The 21,644-nt window shown below is 40.1% G+C and overlaps 1 protein-coding gene and 1 long non-coding RNA gene across 3 annotated transcripts in view; one reads left to right on the top strand and one right to left on the bottom strand.

The window, feature by feature from the left end:
• LOC140529026 (SLAM family member 9-like) overlaps positions 1 to 15,962 on the bottom strand; it is a 39,602-nt gene extending 23,640 nt beyond the window's left edge. Inside the window, exons 1-4 of one of the 2 annotated variants that reach the window (XM_072647420.1) lie at positions 15,725 to 15,962; positions 4,497 to 4,844; positions 3,076 to 3,342; positions 2,663 to 2,782 (exon numbers count right to left, since the gene is read on the bottom strand). In XM_072647420.1, the coding sequence (XP_072503521.1) occupies positions 2,663 to 2,782; positions 3,076 to 3,342; positions 4,497 to 4,844; positions 15,725 to 15,776 (787 nt within the window). In that variant the 5' untranslated portion in view covers positions 15,777 to 15,962. The remainder of the gene's footprint in view (positions 1 to 2,662; positions 2,783 to 3,075; positions 3,343 to 4,496; positions 4,845 to 15,724) is intronic. The other variant, XM_072647419.1, reaches the window with a different exon arrangement.
• On the top strand, positions 14,831 to 20,300 carry LOC140529030 (uncharacterized). Its single transcript, XR_011975396.1, has 2 exons — positions 14,831 to 15,406; positions 17,727 to 20,300. It is a non-coding gene; the product is annotated as an uncharacterized lncRNA (long non-coding RNA).
• Positions 20,301 to 21,644: the final 1,344 nt, after the last annotated feature.

Below are 21,644 nucleotides of genomic sequence, written 5' to 3'. Positions count from 1 at the left end.
AAGAAGGAGGGAGAGAGAGAAAGAGGGGGAGAAAGAAAGAGAAAGAGGAGAGAGAGAAAGAGGAGAGAGAGAAAGAGGGAGGGAGAGAGAAAGAAGAACAGAGAGAGAAAGCGAGAGAGAGAGAGAGAGAGAGAGAGAGAGAGAGAGAGAGAGAGAGAGAGAGAGAGAGAGAGAGAATATTTACCCCTATTGTCATAGAAATCTTGGGAAATAAAAATGATATTGGAGGGATGGTCATTACAGAGGCAGGCCTGTGAAGAAGGAGAAAAGGGTATTGGCAGAGACGTGTTAGAGTCAGCTTAACTGCTTTCTGGAGAGCCAATTGTTAAATTTTTATTGTGAACATTTATACCTTGGTAATTAGCAAACATTACAAATCAGGGCTTGGTTTTTGACAGTTCATTAAACCTTTACAAGCATAACAAAGGGTGTTGGACTCTGACAGGAGAATGGAAAATGTAGAGTAGACATATGGTGAGGAAACTGAACTGTGGAGGCCACTATTCTTCATGGGATATAAGAGCAAGGGGACTTCATTATTACTCAGTCTAAGCAACCAGAGATAATAGGAACTGTCTCAACAATGCAATCAACCAGTGTAGTCCCATTCAGACATCTTCTGGAAGGCAGTAAGGAAACTGCTATGGAGAGAGCCTCCAGATAGGTGTGGGGTAAATAGGGACCACAGAATTAGGAGACTAGGTTTGAGAAGCATCAGTTCCTTACTCTCCCTGGCCTCCAGTAAGTAAGAAACTTGTACAGAATAACTAAATCTCAGTAAGATTTAAGGTTCAACTGGAAGGGTGCTGCATTAAAGTGTCCCAAAGTACTCAGTTTTGAGTGATTTAGCTTTATTCAACAGAGGCACAGACAGCAACCACAAACCCAGTTTGTAGGTGAGTCAAAGTTTGGAGGAAAAGCAAATATATTGCATAACACCTGGGATCTAAAAAGATCTTGTCAGGATATAACATTAGTCATATTATCCTAATATGCTGAAATTGAAAAGGGTTAAAGGTAAAGTTTTTCGCACAGCTGCATGACTCCCAGTTTCATAAGTATAAAAAGGAGGAGCCACTTCTGGACAGTCATTTGTCTGAAAAAATCTGTGGATTTTACTGAACTGAAAGCCAAATATGAATTGAATGTGATATAGCAGCCCAAATAAGCCAATGAAATCTTGGGTGGCATTGAGACATAAAGTCTTTTCCTGTCCCTTTCTCTGCCTCAGTTACTTGCACCCTCTCTTCCCAACTTAATTTATATTTATTCGGTCTATGATTTGTGTTTACTTATCTGCTTAAATGTTGTCACATGTACAGTAGAAGACAAACTCCTTGAGAGTCTCAAGACATTTGGAGACACCCTGTTTCCCACAGCTAAGGCCCAGCAAGCAGTCTGTGCCCTGTGCTTGGCATAGCAACAATTCTTTGCACTGTGGATGATCTCACCTTCTGGGAAAATATATTGCTTTCACTAGTACCATGTGTTTACCACCCCCTATTTCCCAGGGACTTGAAGTCATCATTACACTATTGACATGCTCACAGTCCCTGTTTCTTGTAACAGCTAAGTGAACTAAAGCAGGTACTGCACTCCTGTTCCTGCCACTCTGACTTTAGTGTCTGTGAGACAATCAACTTGGAGACTGTTCCCATCGGATCCAGGAATGCCTGGGTTGTCCACACATGAGCCTGCTGTGGGAACGGTTAAAAATGATTATGTCATGGTCCAACCCATTTAAGTACCTAGCATGTTAAGCCCTCCTCCGCAGGAGGACTTCCACTCTCAAGTGTTTCCTCACTTTGAAATTGAACTTCTATTTGTGTCCTGACTCTCCTGTTTCTGGCCTGCTTTGTGTGACTCCTCCCTAACATATGGGTGAGAGGCCAGTTCTGGCCCAGTTGAGACAGGCAAGAATCATTTCAGTCCTGTCTTTATACCCTCAAGACAAAATAAAGACATGCTGTTCTTTGGGGTTATTTGAATAGTTCCTACAATGGCATCGGTCAGTGGCCTAAATGTCATATGCTGTCTTCTCCAATGCAGTTCCTGGCTTGAGGTACTGCCTAATAAATGCTTAATGAATGAATAAATGAACGAATGATGTCAAGCTCTAGGGAGATGATAATTCTGTTGTACTCTATCCTGATCAGACCCACAGCTGAAGTATTGTATTCAGTTCTCATTGTTATATTTTAAGAAGGACCTTAGTAAGTATTGACCTGATAACAGCAATTAAGTGGAAAAGGGCCTTGATACTATGAATATTTGTGGAAAGAATTACAGAAGTTAAGCCTCTAAGAAAAAAGTGTAGCTGTCGATGAAAATTATCTTCAAGTATTTGAAGGCCTGTCACATAAAAAAGAAATTTACTTGCTTTGCATGGTCATAGAGGATAAAATGAGGTGCAATGGATGGATGAAAGTCACCAAGTGGAAAGTTTGGGCTTCTTACAAGAAAAAGCTTCCAACAATGAGAGCACAAAATAGAGTTCCTTCTCTCTAGAGGTCGTCAAGTGGTGGTGGATGACCATGGGTTAGGAACGTTGTAGGAGGTAGTATTGTATAAGTATGACTTGAAACTGGTGATCTATGAGAGCCTTCAAACTCTGAGATTCTGTGATAAGAAAATGTGCTTCATCTTGTAGAAAAACTCAAACCTTTTTCTTTCTTTCTCTGAATGTACCAGAATGACAGTCCCAACATAGATAGAATAACCAGGATGGTGATCACCATGAAGTACAGGAAGAATCTGATGTAGCTTGCACCATGTTCAAAGCCTTAAAAGAGAAGACACAAAGAATCAGGGTCATTGGGAGTAATCTGAGCCATGAACCAAAAAAAAAAGTGGTCACGATCAGTTCAACTAGAGGGAAGTGACCACTGAAATGACTACCCTTCTCACAATTTCCGAGCATGAGTATTTCCTTTGGGTAAGGCTTGGCCAGTGATAGAGCTCGGGAGCTCTGCTCCTGTAGGTACTAAGTTGGTACCAACGGCAAGAATAACTATAACTGAAATCCCTCTAGGACTCTATGATGTCAGGCCCTTGGAAAAACAGTCAGATATTTACCTGCGCAGATCTCACTGGCGAAAATAGTACAGGAGCTGTTGCTGACAGGGTTCCTGGCAGTACAGGTGTACTGGTCATGGTCACCACGTTTCCAGCTAATGCTGAGGATGGGTCCTCTACTGAACACACTAGACCCTTGTCCCTTAGCCATCCAGTTGTATGTTACATTCTCTCTTACTTGTTCCACAAAACATGTCACATTGACAAGACAGGTACCATTATCATTGATCCTAGGACCCGATGTAATTTTTGGCTCTGTCAATCGCTCTGCATGAAGGGTAAAATATAATATTCAATGAGATGTTTTAATTGCTCTCTTCCCCTCTATTGAAGATGGTCAATGATTTCCTTAGGCATCAGGGAGTTCTACCCTGGACTACCACAGAGTACTCTGGACAGTCACCATCCAGTTCCAGTTGCTAACGTTATCCAAGTCTGCACACTTAGAGCTACAAAGGGGTAAAGTGTTCAGGTAAGGAACACCTTGTACACAAATAGAAGTGTGTGAGGAGCGTAACAGGTATTGGATTCTCAGGTCCCAACTGTGAGAGGCTGGGCACAGCCAGTACATTTGTGGGCCATAGAGAGATAGCCAAGAGAGTCATATTTTCTTCCAGACATTTTGGGAAACGAATTTACCTGTTCTAGGTTGCTGCTGATCATAAAAAGATGGGAGAAGGAGGACAGTTATTCAAAGATAGTGGCACCCTCCTTGCTTTATGGGTAAAGAAATACTACTTTACTATTTCCTCCTAAAAATCTTAAGATGTCCTATCATATGAGAAAAAAATTATTCTTAACTGTATACACATGGAATTCTAGTATGTTAGAGATGGAAGAATATGAAAATCTATTTAGTCCAACATCTCATTCAATTCAAAGATTCTATTTCATTTAAATTTAATTTTTAACATTTTATTAATATTTCTTGCAGTTGTTCAAGAAAGCCCATGACCTCATAAAATACTCCTTTCCAATTTGGAACAGATCTAATTGTTAGAAAGTTATTTTTTATATTAAATAACTTATAGGATCATAGACTTAGAGAAGGGATCCTAGAAAGTATCTGGGATCCATCCTCTCATTTGACGTATAGAAAACTGAGGCCCCAGAAGGTGAAGTGACTTGCCTAAAGTTTCATCAGTGTTAAGAGGCAGAGTCAAGGTTTCAACTGGGGTTGCCTGATTGTAAACCCAGGGTCCTTTCTACTGTACTACACTATTGGGCTATGTTCTGCCTTTATTTGACATTTATTATACATAAAGTAGGAATATAGCAACGAACATTACAAAGGGTTTTACTGTATTACTGCAAAGCAGTTTTCCCAACAATCATACAGGAAGCCATATAAATATTCCATGTATTCAATTTTTGCATGTTACTGTGTTTGAAAAGATACTGAGATTGAACTTAATGCTGACCATGGATGAGGAGAGTAAACAGCTTTTTAATGGGTTCAGCGATGTTTGCTATAGTAATTTCTGCTAGGTAGGAGCCAGCATCCTCCATCTTCAAGTGACTGATCTGTGGAGCATAATTATAGCTTTGATTGAGGAAGTCCACTCGCCCCTTATAATGAGGATTTGCCATCATTATTTTGGGTGATTTTCCTCCTTTTTCTGTCTGTATCATGGCAAGAGACCTTTGCGAAGTCCAGAGAATATATGTGATCTGTTTTTCTTTGGGGATTTCCAATGGAAGAATAACAGACTCCCCTAGGATTCCAATTACCACGTTTGGGACTGAGTCCTCTCCAGAAGCACTTGGCTCTGAAAACATAAAAGAAGACCACAGTTAATACCTTTGCCCTCACTCTTCCCACCCCTAGGTCAGTCCAATACCCAGAAGAGCCCCAGGAACATACCCTCAGAAGTGACCTCTTCTAAAGACCTTTCATTTCTGAGCTTTTCCAATGAGATATATCTATATTTATAGACTATAAAAAGTACCAGATAATTTCTGCATTTCATTTTCCTCTCTCACCCAACATTTAGCTGAAGAACCTGGTGCTTCTCTTAGAAAATATGGCCCCTACTTCTGGTCAAAGACAGGCATTATAGGTGCAGAGAGAAGACAGATATTCCCACTGTCACCATGTAAGGTTTTCTAAGATTAAGACTTTTTAGGTGCCAAATTTTGGCAGCGACATTATCATTTACAATGATTACAGTGATATAAATGAAATTATGATTAAAAGGAGGGTGAACTCTGAATAATGGGGAAACCAACAGAGGTCCTAAGGAAAAGAAACTACAATTCCCTTATGGCAGAGAAATGAAAGACTCCTAGGATGGAATACAGCATATGTTGTCAGATATGGTGTCTGTTGTTAGAGACATGCTTTCAGACATCTTTTGGCTTAATTGCTTTTACTGTTACAAGGAAAGATTTGGTATGGAGGATTTGGGTGGGAAATGGCTATGATTTAAAGATGGAGGTCTTCAATAAAGCATGGTTTTAAAAGAGAAATGGCATTGACAAGTTGGAAAAGGTCTAGCAGAGAGTAAGCAAAAACACTGAAGGAATCAGAATCATACCATGTGAAATGATTGAAAGAACTGGAAACTGTAGAAGAGAAGACAAGAGAGAAATATAGTAGTCTCTAACCATTTAAAGTGATGTCATGTAGGAGTAGGAAGGTGAGACTGTTTGCTCTGAGACCAGATGATAGAACTAGGTACAGTGGGTGGAAGTTGCAGAGAATTTAAGGAAATACTTGTCATCAAAGAAGACTTCTTAGAGAAGATGGCATTTGAGATAGGTTTGATTGATCTCTTTATATTTGCATAGTATCTCACAGTTTCCAAAGCACTTTCACCTGGCAACTCATTTTAACACCCCAGAGCAAACCTATGAGGTCTTCAGGGCAGGCATTACTATATCCATTTTAATGAAGAGAACAAATCATACATGCATTAAATGACAGAGCTGATACTAAGTACAGCTTAATTGTAGCGTAATACCATCCTAATAATGTTTGGGACCCAATCAAGGAAGAGAGTTGAACTAGTCTTGGCCTCTGATTCTTGAGGTCTGAAAGTGACTTATACTCGTGAAACGGATCCCTCTAGCCCCTAATACTCCATTTGGCAAAGCCTTTCATGGAGGTCAATAGGAAAGGAAAGAGTATCCTTTAATGACCCCAGGAAGGCTAGGGTGTCTTCCCATATACAGGACTGGAATATTCCTAGTACATGTAGTATCTGTGATGGACTTGAAAGAAAAAAGGGAAAGAAAAAGGGAAAAATTAATTGTTCATAAGTGAACTGAGCCAATGTAATAAAATGACAATTCTACTTAATCTACTTATGTAGTACCATCCCAATTAAATTACAAAAATTATGTTACTGAGCTGGAAAATATAATACAAAATTCATTTGAAAGAAGAAAGGGTCAAGAATATCAAAGGATTTAATGAAAAAAATGTAAAAGAAGGAGGTCTAGCAATACCAGATCTTGAACTGTATTATAAAGAGTAATTATCAAAACTCTCTGGTACTGGCTAAGAAACAGAATTATGGATCATGGTACAGACTAGATAGACAATACAAAGTAGTAAATGATTACAGTAACCTTGTGTTTGATAAATATAAAGATTTAAGCTTTCAAAGAGTTCATTGTTTGGTAAAAATTATGGGGAAAACTGGAAAACAGTCTGGCAGAAACTTAGTATAGCCCAATATCTTATACTGTTTACTAATTTGAGGTCAAAATGGATATATGACCTAGACATAAAAGGAGATGTCCTAAGTAAATCAGAAGTACATGGAATATCTTACTTATTAGATTTAGAGATGGAAGAAGAATTTACAAATAAAGAAGAGAGAGCATGGTGAGCTGTAAAGTGGTTAATTTTGATTACATTAAATTAAAAACATTTTGTACAAATAAAACCAATGTAGCTAAGATTAGAAGGAAAGCAGAAAATTTAGGGGAAAATGTTACAGACAGTTTTTTAGATCAACGCTTCATATCTCAAATATATAGAGTACTTTGTCAAATTCATAAGGATATGAGTCATTCTCCAATTGATAAATGGTCAAAGGATATGGACAACAATTATTGCAGGAAGGAATCAAAGCTATAGATGGCCATATGAAAAGAATGCTCTAAACTCTTACGGCTTAGAGAAATGCAAATTAAAACTACCTTGAGATACTATCTCACCTACCAGATGGGCTAAAATAATAGAAGGGGAGATTGACAAATGTTGGAGTGGTTGTGGAAAAATCAGGACACTGATACACTGTTGGTGGACTTGTAAACTGATTCAACCATTTTTGAGAGCAATCTGGGATTATGCCCAAAGAGTTATAAAACTGCATAATCTGACCCAGCAATACCACTATGAAGTCTGTTTTCCAAGGTGATGAGGGAAAAAGGAAAAGAACCATTATGTTCTAAAATATTTATAGCAACTCTCTTCGTGGTGGCAAAGAACTGAAAATTGAAGAGATACCCATCAGTTGAGGAATGATTAAATAACTTGCAGTATATGATTATGACGGAATACCACTATGCTGTAAGAAATGATGAGCAGGCTGATTTTAGGAAAACATGGAAAGGCTTGTATGAAATAATAAAAGAGTGAAATGAGCAGAGCCAAGAGGATGTTACCTATAGTAGCAACAATACTGTTTGAAGAGTGAATGTGAATGACTAAGCTATTCTGAGTCACATGAGTATTCAAATGAACCACAGAATATCTGAGGTAACCAACTATTCTATCCATCTCCAGTGGAACAACTGACACATGAAGCTGTGTTTTGTATAGTTTCACGTATATATCTGTGTCAAATGTTTATGTATGAGGTTGGGAAGGAGGGAGGGAAACAGCTTGGGACACAACTGTAACCAAAAAAAATTGTTTGTGAAGAAAGAAAAGGGGAACCCTTAACCCTTTGAAATGACTAATAACTAATGAGGTAGAAGCATGTGAGCTTCGCATTGAGAGTCACCAGGGAGGTATGCTAGGGAAAACATACCCTCACCTAAAACTGTGACACCACCTTTAGAGCTGCTTTTGCTTTTTGTTGAAGACTTTTGTCTTTGTTCACATGCAAATACTTAGATAATGCCCTGAACTAGTCAGAGCAAAGGATCTGGTCTGAGTTCCCTTTCTGACTTTGCCAATTACTACCTATGTAACCTTGGGCAAGTCATTTAATCACTAGGAATCTCAAAGCCCTCATCTGTAAAATGAGAAAAAAGGAGGGGGGAACATTATTCTAAATATATGATTCTATGAACCACGGAATCTGGGATGAACAATTTTATGGGCAGGTAGGTGGTACAGTGGATAGAGTGCCAGGCCTGCAGTCAGGATTCAATCTGAATTCAAATCCTGCTGCAGACATCTACTAGCTGTGTGAGTCTGGACAAGCTGTTTACCCTCAGTTTGTCTCAGTTGACTCATCTGTAAAATAAAGATAATAATATCAGTTTTGTCCAGGGTTATTGTGAGGGTCAAATGAGTTAAGATTATAGAGCTTAGCACCATACCTGGCACGTAGTAATCACTATATAAATGCTAGTTATTACATTATTATTTCTCCTTTCTTGAATACAACAATTGGTTGCCAAATCTCTTTTAATCCTGTCCACAATTTGGACATCTCTCCTTTTCCTCCACTCACACTGACACTACCTTAGTTCAGAACCTCATCAGCTTTATAACTACTAATGAAAATAAAGCACTATGCCATTAGATCTTTCATCTTTGATCAATTATACTGTAATAAAAAGAAGAGTTATGTGCAAGTGGTGACAGTAGGCAAAGATCCTTAGCTTCTGTCTCTGTCTAGTGCCTTTAATCTCTCAGTGAATAAACATTTGTTAGGTACCAATTATGTGCTAGGCACTATGTTAAGTGTTGGGGATACAAATAAAGACAGTCCTTGCCCTTGAGGAGCTCCCAATGCCATAGGGGAGAGACAAGCAAACAAATATGTTTGTGTAATTATCTCTTCTATTGCAGCCATACTTCTAGGGCAGTGTGTCTTTTTCAGAAGCATTGAAGAAAGGTGTCATATAGGAACAGGAAGTGGTAAATTTGCAGCAACCTAGGGTATCAGAAGTGAGATCTAACATGCACCAGATAAGATGCCCCACTTCCTCTTGCTATTTCATATACGGCACCACTTCTTCCTACAGCTGAAGGTATTCTCTGGTGCTTCCAAGTTAAGGGGACTGAATGGAAGCAGAATCAAATCATAATAGAATTTGTGAAGGGGAAAAAGAGTCAACCTTCACATGCTCTGCTTCTTATCAGCTCCATCTTGATGACCATCACATAGCCTTTGGATTTTTCAGCTGGTAAATTTGCATAGGCATAGTGTAAATCTCACCAAGGTCACATGAAGCTGGGGCTTCCCTAGCTCACAGTAGAAAACATACCCTGCTACATGGTGGGGTAAGCTGAAGAACTGAGTGGACATCCTGGAGTTTCCCACCCAACCACATATCAATTCCCATTTTAGTCAACAAATCAGCCAATAAGCCTTAAGAGTAGAAGAATGCACACTGACTCCCCTCTTATGGCTCAATTCTGGAATTTTGGGAAAGCAATAAGATTACACTGCTTGCTTTAAGAACACGTGTGTGTGTGTGTGTGTGTGTCTGTGTCTGTGTCTATGTCTGTGTGTGAGTATGATTGACTTTTAAACATATCTAGTATAGAAATTCAGGTTTTGGGTATGGTTTTGTAATAAGTGTTCAAAACTGGATTAAGGATTTTGCCTATAAAGTGTACTGGTTATTGTAAAGAAATTGAAATTATTTTCCCATTTTAAAAGAAAGTTTACAAGTTAGACCCTTGTGAATTTTTTTTTAAGATTCTTATATCAGCTAGAAGGCTTAGGTAAAGATAGAAACAGCAAGTGATATGCACATGTTGAAATTTTCTAAAGTTTCAAGTGAATTATGGTTTCCTGATTTGATGTTCTTCCTACAGCTCTTATTATTAATAGAATTTGTTCCATAAGGCTTGAGTTGTTTTTTACCATATGAACAAGGTGTTAGAAAACCAAATTTGAGAGACTGTATTATGTCTTGTTACATATGTTATATATATATGTATATATACATATACATATATATATAAATATGGCTATGTATATTATTATGACTGATTTTAGCAGAATTATCAAGAAATCTCTACAAGTGATTTGGAACCAGAGAAGCAGAGCTTTTTCAGAGCTGTCCTGAGAATAAGGCTATTTCAGAATGTCCAGAAGAAGATATTTCCAAGACCCAGATATCCTTGTACTACATGGTGTATCTGAGACTCACGATGTGCTGATTAATGGCCATTGGGAATGGGTTGCTAGGACACAAAGAGACTTGATGTTATTTAACATTGATGATCATCATTGTATCTCTTTGGTCTTTTGTGTTATTGTGTTTACACTGTTTTCTTGGTTATCTCAGCAGCATATAAATCTCCCTTCTCAAAACTAGTTCACTGTGAGCCCACTAAATAGTTTGAGCTGGAGACTGACTTACCAAATTCTGATTCTAAATGTATGAAAAACCTTATAAACTTGACTTATAGCTGGTCCTGCCCCAGCAATCAAAGATGAAGGGATTGAAAGAATTGTGAAAATTGAGTGAACTACACTGACTTCATCTTGTAACTCAATCCTGGAGCTAGCTCAGGTTCCCTTTCTATTCAGTTATGGATCTAGTCCAATTTCTGTCTGGTGAGAAAACTTTATTCAGCTATGGGAATTACGAGAAAGCTTTGTTGCATTGCTTGAACATAAATCAAAATGGTGGGGAAGCTGGACCACCACTTCTTGTTGTTGAAAAACCCTTAACTAAGAATCTAGGTAATGCTGACCAGAAACCCTGTCAGATAAAATTGATGCAGAGTTTTCTCACAATTAGACATCTAAAGCAACCCATAAGTCTTACCTGAAAACTGGCTCCACACTGGTCATTCAGTTGTTCCTATGTGCCTTTGACTGAAGAGAGACCCTTGGGTAGGGGTGGGGGAACATTTCTTTTTCCTGATTTCAGCAAATGTCACCTGTTCATTCTCACCCTCCCAAATTTGGAAAGCCCCTAATCTTTCCTCTAATTAGAAATTGAATTACCTGGTTTTGTATCCTTGTTTATTACTTGCTTTTTTTTTTTATGAATTCATAAAAATCTGTATTTGGGATCCAGTGCTAAAGCTGAAGAAGCCTGGTCAGAATTTGTTATGCAATTGGCATGCATTGCTTAATAAATTGATATTCTTCAAAGCTTGAACCTTTGTTTCCGAAGTCATTTCAATCAATCCACCCATCACAGTGCCTTCTGTATGACATGTGCTGTGCTAAACATTGAGGATACAAAAAAAGCCCTCAAAGGGCTCACAGTAATGTGGGAGAGAATTAGCCAACAAATATGTCTGCCATATGTAGCAAACATATTTGTCGTATATACAAGACATAATTAAGAGAAAGCAGACACTTGAATTAAGAGGGTTTAAGAAAGGCTTCTTGTAGAAGATGAAATTTTAGTTGAGACTTGAAGGTATCTAGGGAAGCCAGTGGGCAAAGATGAGGAGGGAAAGCATTCCAGGCATAGGAGACAGCCAGACAAAATGCCTAAAGCTGAGAGATGGGGTATCACATACAGTTACTTTAGGATAAAAGTCTCACTCCCTAACCTCTATGCACATGCTCATGATACTAAACATGTGTGGTTAATAGCTCTACTTCCTCATCCTGAGTAGAATTGCCAACCACACAAGGCCTGTCTCCTTGCACCCCTTTGAATGTGTTCTAGTATAAAGAACACTAGATTTCAAACACCACGTCTAACACTTGCTTAGTTTTAGGACTATGAGAGGAAATGTAAAAATAAAAAACGTGAAGGGGCAATTGATGCACGCTCAAATGATTTAAGATGAAGAAACACTCCCATAGGAGATGCCAAGGGATCCATTTCTTGCAGAAGATGTTGTTCTAACTTGTGGGTTCGTACAGCCTCTTTCCACTGGCACAGTAGTCAGAGCTGTCTGTGTCTTTAAATCTACCTGAAGGAGACACAGTCTCTCTTTGTGTGAGAATCAGGATTGAAGGTCTCATTCATTCATAGTAAGGGCAATGTGCTGTTAAGCTAAAGATTTAGTAAGCACCTTCTAAGACTACTGTCCTTGGGAAAAGGTCTCTGGCCTTTGGACTGTCCTCATGGGTCTTTTCTCAGCTCTAAGTACAGGGTCTAGAGTACCAAACCTCAGAGCCTGAGTTATGGGAACCATGGAGTCCAAGATTCCAGGTGGATGTTGCAGCTAGTACAAAAGGGATGCCCTGGAGAAGCCAGGGTCCTAGATACAAGCCTGAGGGTGAGTGGGAGTGGGGATACGGTGCTTTATTCTTAGATCCTGATGGAATTAATGAACTGAGTAAACTCTGAACCTTAACCTCCTATCTTCCTGGAGACGGAGGACAGTGTGGGGATGATGATGTCTACAGGTGCTGGGAAGGCGGATGAGATATTTCTATGTTTCTTCTTGCTATATCTTTGAAGTAAATATATATATAATATATATATATTTATATGTGCCTTTGTAAAAGCTAATCTGACAAATAGCTAAATGGAACTGGGGTGCTTGGACCCTTAGTATTCAGGGAACATAATTGGTTTGAACTTGAGCCAATGGAAAAGATGAAACACCCATCCTCCCAGTCCCTTATGGGTACCTGAGAACCCTGAGGGGTGAGGGTGGGGTGGAAAAATGATACACTTGACCTTAAGGCAGTGGGGATCCGACTAAGTACTGTTATACCTGGATGTAGTGAGAGATTTGAGGCAGAAAAACCTAGGAAATACTAGACTTGAAATGTCTAGAATTGTAGTAGACAGAAATCTTTCCCTACATATTTCACTTTCTATCCCCAACTTCTTATCTGAGGAATTTATCCCCCGGTTTCCTGGTAAGACCATGCCATTGTCTTATGTACATACATAACTAAGCCAGGATGATAAATAAGTATGTGCAGTTATGGTTGGGCCAGAGGATTCAGAAACTTAGAATGTTCCAGTTAGGATGTATCTAAAAGATTATTTAGTCCCATAGAGCTGGGATGTAAGGGAAAGATTGCATTCTGATTAGATATCTTTTCTTCATAAGACTTTTGTATGGACTGCATTCTGACCTCAATCTCTCTTGAGGCTGGCCACCAATTTACCATGTTCATCTGTGTGTGACCTTTGCTGGGGCAGCTAGGTGGCATAGTCGCTAGAGCTCTGTACCTCAAATCTGGAAGAACTGAGTTCTAATCTAGCTATAGATACTGACAACTGTGTGACACTAGGCAGGTCACTGAATCTTATTTGCCTCAGTTTCCTCATCTGTAAAATGAGCTGAAGAAAGAAATGGCAAACCACTCCAATATCTCTGCTAAGAAAACAACAAATCGGGTCACAAAGAGTCAGACACACGTGAAAACAACTGACCAACAACAAAAAATATGAAGATTACTGATAAGAAGGACGCCATCACCCCAGAGGCAACCCATTCCATTTTTGGTTAAGCTCTGATTCTCAGGAAGATTTTCTTATTAGCAAGCCTAAGTTTACTTCCATGTAATTTCCATTCTGCTCTCCTGAACTGGCCCCGTTGGACCAAATAGAACAAGTCTCATTCATTCATTCATTCATTTTTCCATGACAGCCCTTCCAATAGTTGAACACAACATACTTATTCCTACCTCTATATCTATACTCAATGTTCTTTCTCTCTTTCTGGTCGCTTCGAATCACACTCACAATTTTCAAATATCACTGTCCTTGGGTCAAGAATGGCATTCCCCAGTTCAACCATTCAGTATCCGAGGATTAAGTTCATTTTGACCAGACAACTTGAATATATTAAGGACAACTAAACATTTTCTTACTATCTCTTTTCTTGGCTTGGGCTATCAAATTGAATACCTATTAGCCTCTTTGGCAAGGACAGCAGTAAGAAAATAAAAAGTGAATACCTATGCTTTCTCTCTGTTGTTAACTACCATCATTTCCTTTTACTTGATAGAGGATTAACCTTGGAGTCGGGAATCTGTGGGTTGAAATCTACCTTCATTTGCTAAGTACTTATGTGATCTTGTACAGTCACTTAATCTCTGAATTGGTTTCTTCATCTGCAAAATGGGGACATTCATAACACCTACTTCATCTGTCAGATGAGATAATATATTGTTTACAAAGCACCTTGAGAACCTTAAATCACTATATGAAGGATAACTTTATCATTACTATGGTCCCATCCACTCCCAGCATTCCTATCCCTTGTTCTCTCCTCTTTTATCAATGTGTGTAAAAAGAATCCTCCTCATTTTCTTCTCCTTTCCTTTCTTATCTATCTTTCCTTGTTGTTTGATCATTTCAGTCCCCCAGGATTTTCTTGGCAAAGACACTGGAGTGGTTTGCCATTTCTTTCTCCAGTTCACTTTAGATATAAGGAAACTGAGCACACAGGGTCAAGTGACTTGCCCAGGGTCACACAGCTAATAAATGCCTGAGGCCAGATTTGAACTCAGAAGATGAATCTTCCTAACTCCAGGCCCAGCACTCTATCGACAGCCCTATTTATTGTTATTCATCCTTCATTTTTTGAAGAAGACCAATGGCATCAGAAATAAGTAATGTCGTGATCTTCAGAGGAATTAAATTTAAGTGAGAGTTTCTCAAATAACAGCTTCACCTCTCTCTTTCAGAATCATTGAAGTTTAGTGGGGAGACAAGAGTTAGGATGACTGAAAACTGTACCATCTAGCTGCCCTTGATGTATTCAGATTGGTTAACATGAACTACATCTTCATTTACTGAATTGGTGAGCATCATTGTTCATCAGTGATATTTGAAAATCATGGAGAACAGGAAAGATACCACAGGACTGGAGAAAAGCAAATGGCCCAAAGTTCAAGAGAAGAATGGGAAAGGGAAGAGAATCTCCATACCACAAGCTAATGAGCTTGATTTTGATTCCTGGCCAAATACTTTAGCACTCTTTACACTGGGCTTACAAGATCATACCACATTTTTGCATTCATCCTCTGTTATTTATCCTTGCTTCCATCATCTCTACAAAACGTGAAGAAATATGTACACATTGACAGTATGTAAGAAGAGAAGCTTTTAGTAATTTTAGAGGGAACATCTAGAAGTGAGCCTCTTGTAATATTAGCATGTGATCAGAGGAATACCAAGAGACACAGAGAGACAGAGGCAGACAGAAAGGAGTCAGACACACCAAGAGACACAGAGAAACAAAAATGGGACAGAGAGAGCAATGAACAGTGGATTACAGGATGATACATTTGAGAGTCAACTGAATCAGGTGAGTCTATGACTGTGGAAAGGAGAAAAGTCAAGAGGAAGGAAAAGAGAGGCAATAACCACTTATTAAGCATCTACCATGTGCCAGGCACTGTGCTAAGCACTTTGCAACAATTATCTTTTGATCCTCAAAATGATCCTGAGAGGGAGATGCTATTAATATCCCCATTTTACAGTTGAGGAAATGATGTCCCCTGCAAGGACCAGGTACTTTAGAAATACTTGTTAAATTGAATTCAGTTGAAAAACAATTAGTCCTTACTGGCTCTTCTGTGAGGCAGGATAGAGAGATTGGATGTTGGTAGCCATTTGGACTTACCTGAAAGTGGGTAGAAGAGGAAAAACAGAAGACATCTTTGGAAACAGGCCATGTGTCTCTATTCAGATTGAATATGAGAAAAATCTGAGTGACAGCTCAGTTTTAGATGAGAGATTCACTTCTCTGAAATAACCACGTGGGAGACAAAATATAGTTTCGTCTCTTGGGAGAGGGACAGAAGGGAAGTAGCAAAAGGAGAGAATGGGAGGAACAGAATGAGGAGAAGTCATATTAATTAGAGGGTATTCCCAGATTTTCCAGAGTTCTTGTCAAATAGAAGAGACTTTCCCAAAAAAGACTGGGTTTTTTTTTCAGGGAGGAGGGGTGGTGGTTCATCAAATACTCAGCTCTTGAATTCAACTCTGTTTTTTTAAAATTTAATTATTTAAGTTTTCAACATTCAATTCCACAAAATTTTGGGTTCCAAATTTTCTCCATTTCCCTCCCCCCTCCCCAAAACTCTGAGCATTCTAATTGCCCCTATCATCAATCTGTCCTCCCTTCTAACATCCCTCCCTTCCCTTATCCCCATCTTCTCTTTTGTCCTGTAGGGCAAGATAACTTTCTATACCCCATTACCTGTATTTCTCGTTTCCTAGTTGTATATAAGAACAATACTCAACAGTTGTTCCTAAAACTTTGAGTTCCAACTTCTCTTCCTCCCTCCCTCCCCACTCATCCCCTTTGGGAAGGCAAGCAATTCAATATAGGCCATATCTGTGTAGTTTTGCAAATGACTTCCATAATAGTCATGTTGTGTAAGACTATATTTCCCTCCATCCTATCCTTCCCCTATTTTTTCTGCTCTCTCTTTTGACCCTGTTCTTCCCCAAGAGTGTTGACTTCTAATTGCTCCCTCCTCCCATTGCCCTCCCTTCCATCGTCCCTCCCCCATCCTGCCTATTCCCTTCTCCCCCACTTTGCTGTATTGTAAGATAGGTTTTCATACCAAAATGAGTGTGCATTTTATTCCTTCCTTGAGTCGAAATGTGATGAGAGTAAGCTTCATGTTTTCTCTCTCACCTCCGTCCCTTTTCCCTCCACTGAAAAGTCTTTTACTTACCTCTTTTATGAGAGATAATTTGCCCCATTCCATTTCTCCCTTTCTTCTCCCAATATATTTCTCTCTCACCCCTTAATTTCATTTTTTAAGATATGATCCCATCCTATTCAACTCACCCTGTGCTTTCTGTGTGTGTGTGTGTGTGTGTGTGTGTGTGTGTGTATGTGTGTAATCTCACGAACTACCCAGATACTGGAAATAAGTCTCCAGAGTTATAAATATTCTCTTTCTGTTGGGGGTGTAAGCTCAGTTTTCATGTGGACAGTCTCAGGCAGGTAAAAGTGAGGACCTCTAAACCTCAGAGTTCTAATGAGGCCCCCCAGGGAACAGCTGGGAATTGAGGCATGAAACACAGGCTATCTCATGCATTTCCACCTCTTCTCAGTGGGAAACTTGCTGGAGAGAGCATCCCACCCTTGAGACTGGTCCTTGGTCTGAGCACACCTGTTGTTAATTAGCTAGGGGATGAGAGCACTCACGGTATTCACGTGCAAACTATGTGGTGGGAGAGCTTAAGTAGGGACAGGAATGCCTGAAGGCACTCTTCTTGCTTCGGGGCCTTGGAGGGAAGAGAGTCCCTCCCCTCTTCCACTCCCATCCTCTTGCTGTATGATCCTTGCCCCTTGGGAGGAGGAGGATTCCTCTCTCCTGGGGAAGAACTCACCCTGATTGTGGATACTTAACTAAGACCCTGAATAAAGCCTAACCCTTGTTTGACTCTGGAAAGTCTCATCTCTCAACACGTTTATCCGGCTGGCCACCAAAGACCAGTGAAAACGTAAGAAGGCTCAGGTAGCTCATCGGCCTCTAGGTCGAACATCTTTCCATGTAGGAATGTAAACAGTTAAACTTTAGTAAGTCTCTTCTGATTTCTCTTTGCTGTTTACCTTTTCATGCTTCTTTTGATTCTTGTGTTTGAAAGTCATATTTTCTTTTCAGCTCTGATCTTTTCATCAAGAATGCTTGAAAGTCCTCTATTGTAAGGGACGCTGACCGCCATGCCATCTGGGATGCCACACTGATGGACATCAGGTAAACTGAGTCCCAACTTGGAGCCCCAACGTGGGGCTGCAGGCAGGGGGAAGGAGCAGTGCTGGAGGCTAGGTATAGCCCAGCCGAGGGAGTCAGGTTCCTCAGGAACCCTAGCCGAGTGAATCAGGCTCCCCAGGACCCTAGACAGTCAGGATTCACAGAGTTTGGTGTATAGGAGCTATCAGGACAGGGTCAGAAGTGGATACCTGAGTGCAGCAGGAGACCATAGCCTGTCTTTCTCACTGAGTGCCTCCAGAGTGCTTCTGAGAAACGGATGCAGGAGAAGACATGCGCATCCAGCTCCAGTGAGACGCAGTGTAACCGTGAGTAAAACTGAAATGGGGCAAAGTTCACAAAAGTTGAGTTAGGGTCAGTATACTGCAATAATTTATAAAAAGATCAGGAAACATTGAACCACAGTAAGCTTGAGTAATATAAGGAAGTTCATAGCCACCATCTGTGAAATCTGTCCTTGGGTATCAGAACGACCTCCTATGACGTTTACACTTTTGGGTTATTGTTGGGGAGCAGTTAACAGCTTTTCAGCTCAAAAACCCAAATGAATTGGATCCCCACATATTCTTTTTATATAACATGCTGAAGAATGTGTTCATAGAGGAAGACGGTGGCAAGGCAGTGCAAATGAGAACATTCACCACATCCTCACAGACAGCCCCATCAGAGTCAGAGAGTAGTACAAGGGACAATAGCCCAGAAAGGCAGCCAGCACCCATATATCCAGACTTAGAGTTGGAACAAGAGAGAGAGAGACGATTCAGGAACTGAGGGAGAACTTGCAAGAGTTAACTGAAAAATTAAAGGGCTTCCTGAAAACGGAAAGGAGGGTTAGCTGGAAAGAGGAACTCACAGGTAGTGAGAAAAGAGAAAGCATGAAACGTGAGAAAAAAGGAACAATTGTAACACCTAGTGGTAAGTTAAAGAAAGTACATATAATTTTGAAAAATGAGGCAACACCACCATCTAGAGGCAGAAAATCATCATTACAGCAGACTTTAGAAAAGTTGAGAGAGGATGGTGATTATACTAGCTTGAGGGAGATTGGTGGAGAATGAATAGATGCATTCCCTGTGTTGGAGCATAAAGGAGCCGATGGCTCCGTGACAAGGACTCACGACCCATGCCAGCCTCACAGATAAAAGAATTGAAAAAGGCTGTAACAGATTATGGCATAAATGCTCCTTATGTTCTCATAAGATTAAAAGAATTGGCTAATTATGTGTTAACCCCAAATGATTGGAAACTAATCATGAGAGCCATTTTGACTCCCGGACAATATGTTTGCTTTCTTCAGCTACTGGCAGAAAAATTAAGAGCTATAGCAATAACAGTTAATGAGGGCAACACAACAAACACCCAAAGGTAGTATGATATGTTATTTGGGGCAGGAGAGTACGCAAAGATGTTAAGCAAATAGAACATGATCTAGGGCTGTATGAGAGACTGGCCCAAGGGGTGGAGCAGGCCTTTACACTGATTCCTGAGAAGGGTCCCAAGAAGATATCTCTGCAATCACTGAAGCAAGGAAATGCAGAATCATTCACAGATTTTTGTGCTCGGGTAACTGAGGTTGTCACGTGGACTATGGGTGAAGTAGAGGGTACTGCTGTAGTGATAAAGGACATCCTCTGATCAGGAGCTAATGCAGACTGTAGGAAGGCTATGCTAGGATTGCCCAAGAACTGTTCCATTGAGGACATGTTAAATAGTTGTGAGGAGGTAGGATCTCAGACATACAGAGCAAGAGTACAGGTGTCCGCCTTCACAGGGGAGATGAGAAATTATCAAGGAGCTGGATCAAAAATGAGATGCTTTAAGTGTGGAAAAATAGGTCATTACAAGTAGGAGTGTAGAAACAAAGCAGAGGGGAAAAGGGGATTCCAGAACCAAGTGGACAGAGCACCATTTAAGAGTAGGCCAACCACACCATACCCAAAATGTAAGAAGTCAGGACATTGGGCTTTGGAATGTAGGTCATCTTCTACTACCAAGAGTAGCGCTCAGTATTTAAACATACAGATTGGCGTCCCTCCAGCCCAGGAGCAAAGGGGGGCCACCTGGGAGCATGCAGAGAGGATCCTATAGGCCACTTTCAACCTCAGGAGGAAGTATCAGACACTCAAATTGGTGCCATACAGTCAAAATTAATTAGAAGCCTAGGAAATGTCCTGATACCTCCATGCACAGCAGTATGGTTACCAACAGAGGGAGTACATGTCAAGACAAAGCAAGAGATGATCATTTCTGCACCAGCAAATGCTTACCCAGGCTTACAGGCCGTAGTACAGCAGCCACCAATTGGCACCTTGCACAAGATCTTGATGTGCAACTCTAACTATACAGAGGTGGAGGTCGATAGAGGGCATCCAGTAGCACAGTTAATACAAAGGAATCATAGAATAGAACAAACAATATATTGGACTCAACAAATTGGCAATCAGAGACCAATGCCTACCATATATATAGAAGAAATACCCAAAACAGGCCTTGTTGACACAGGTGCAGACAGAAGCATATTCCCCTTGACACAATGGGAATCTCAATGGCCTATAGGAGAGGAACACAGTGTATATGGCATAGGAGGCTCACAATGGGCCAGGGAGGTGGCCAGACCACTACGGTGGACTTTTGAGGACAGGTCAGGAAAATTTTGGCCCCAAGTATTGGAAGGGCTTCCCATAATACTGTGGGGAAGAGATCTGCTTCCACAAATAGGGATAAGATTAACAACAAATTTCTGAGTGGGTCCATTGATGAGAATGCTGTGAGAATTCCACCCCCGAAATTACAATGGATTTCAGATGAGCCCATATGGGTGGATCAATGGACCCTAAAACATGAAAATCTCACAGCCCTGAAAGACCTAGTTCAAGAACAGTTAGAGTTAGGACACACTGAGGAATGCTTTAGTCCTTGGAACTCTCCTGTATTTCTTACAAAAAAGAAATTTGGAAAATAGAGAATGCTGACTGATTTGAGAAAGATCAATGACGTCATGCAGCCAATGGGTGCTCTGCAGCCAGGTTTGCCATCACCCAATGCAATCACCAGCAATTATAAACTTTGGGTGATTGACATCAAGGATTGTTTTTACAGTATTCCTGTCCACCCTGAGGATAGGGAGAGATTTGCATTCTCTGTACCCAGTATCAATTTACAGGAGCCATACCATCGTTACCAATGGAAGGTACTACCCTAAGGAATGAAAAACAGTCCCACAATTTCTCAGTGGTATGTAAACAAGACACTACACCCAGTCAGGGAAAGATTTCCCCAGGTGTTAATAATTCATTGTATGGATGATACCTTAGGAGCTCATGATAACATTGAGATTTTAGAAATGACATTATGTAGTTGCCAAAAACTGGAAGTCAAGGGGATGTCCATCAATTGGGGAATGGCTGAATAAATTATGGTATATGAATGTAATGGAGTACTATTGTGCCATAAGAAATGATGAACAAGAAGACTTCAGAGAGGCCTCGAAGGACTTACATGACCTGATGCTGAGTGAAAGGAGCAGAACCAGGAGAACTTTGTCCACAGCAACGACCACAGTGTGCGAGAGTTTTTTCTGGTAGACTTGGAATTTTGTGATAACGCAAAAACTTCTTATAAAAAAAAAAAATCCCAAAGGTGGTTCTCAAGGCAAAATGCCTTCCACACTCAGAGAAAGAAATATGGAAGTCATTCACAAAATGTAGCAGATCATGTTTGTGTATGTGTATGTGTTTGTGTATCATGTTTTGATTTGTTATATGATTTCTTTCATTTATTTTAGTCTGACTACATAGCATGACTATAGTG

This window comes from Notamacropus eugenii, chromosome 2 (genome assembly GCF_028372415.1).
Source record: "Notamacropus eugenii isolate mMacEug1 chromosome 2, mMacEug1.pri_v2, whole genome shotgun sequence".
In the NCBI taxonomy this organism is placed as follows: Eukaryota; Metazoa; Chordata; class Mammalia; order Diprotodontia; family Macropodidae; genus Notamacropus; species Notamacropus eugenii.
Note: the sequence above shows the minus strand (reverse complement) of the source record. Positions and strands in the feature narration are given on the sequence as shown.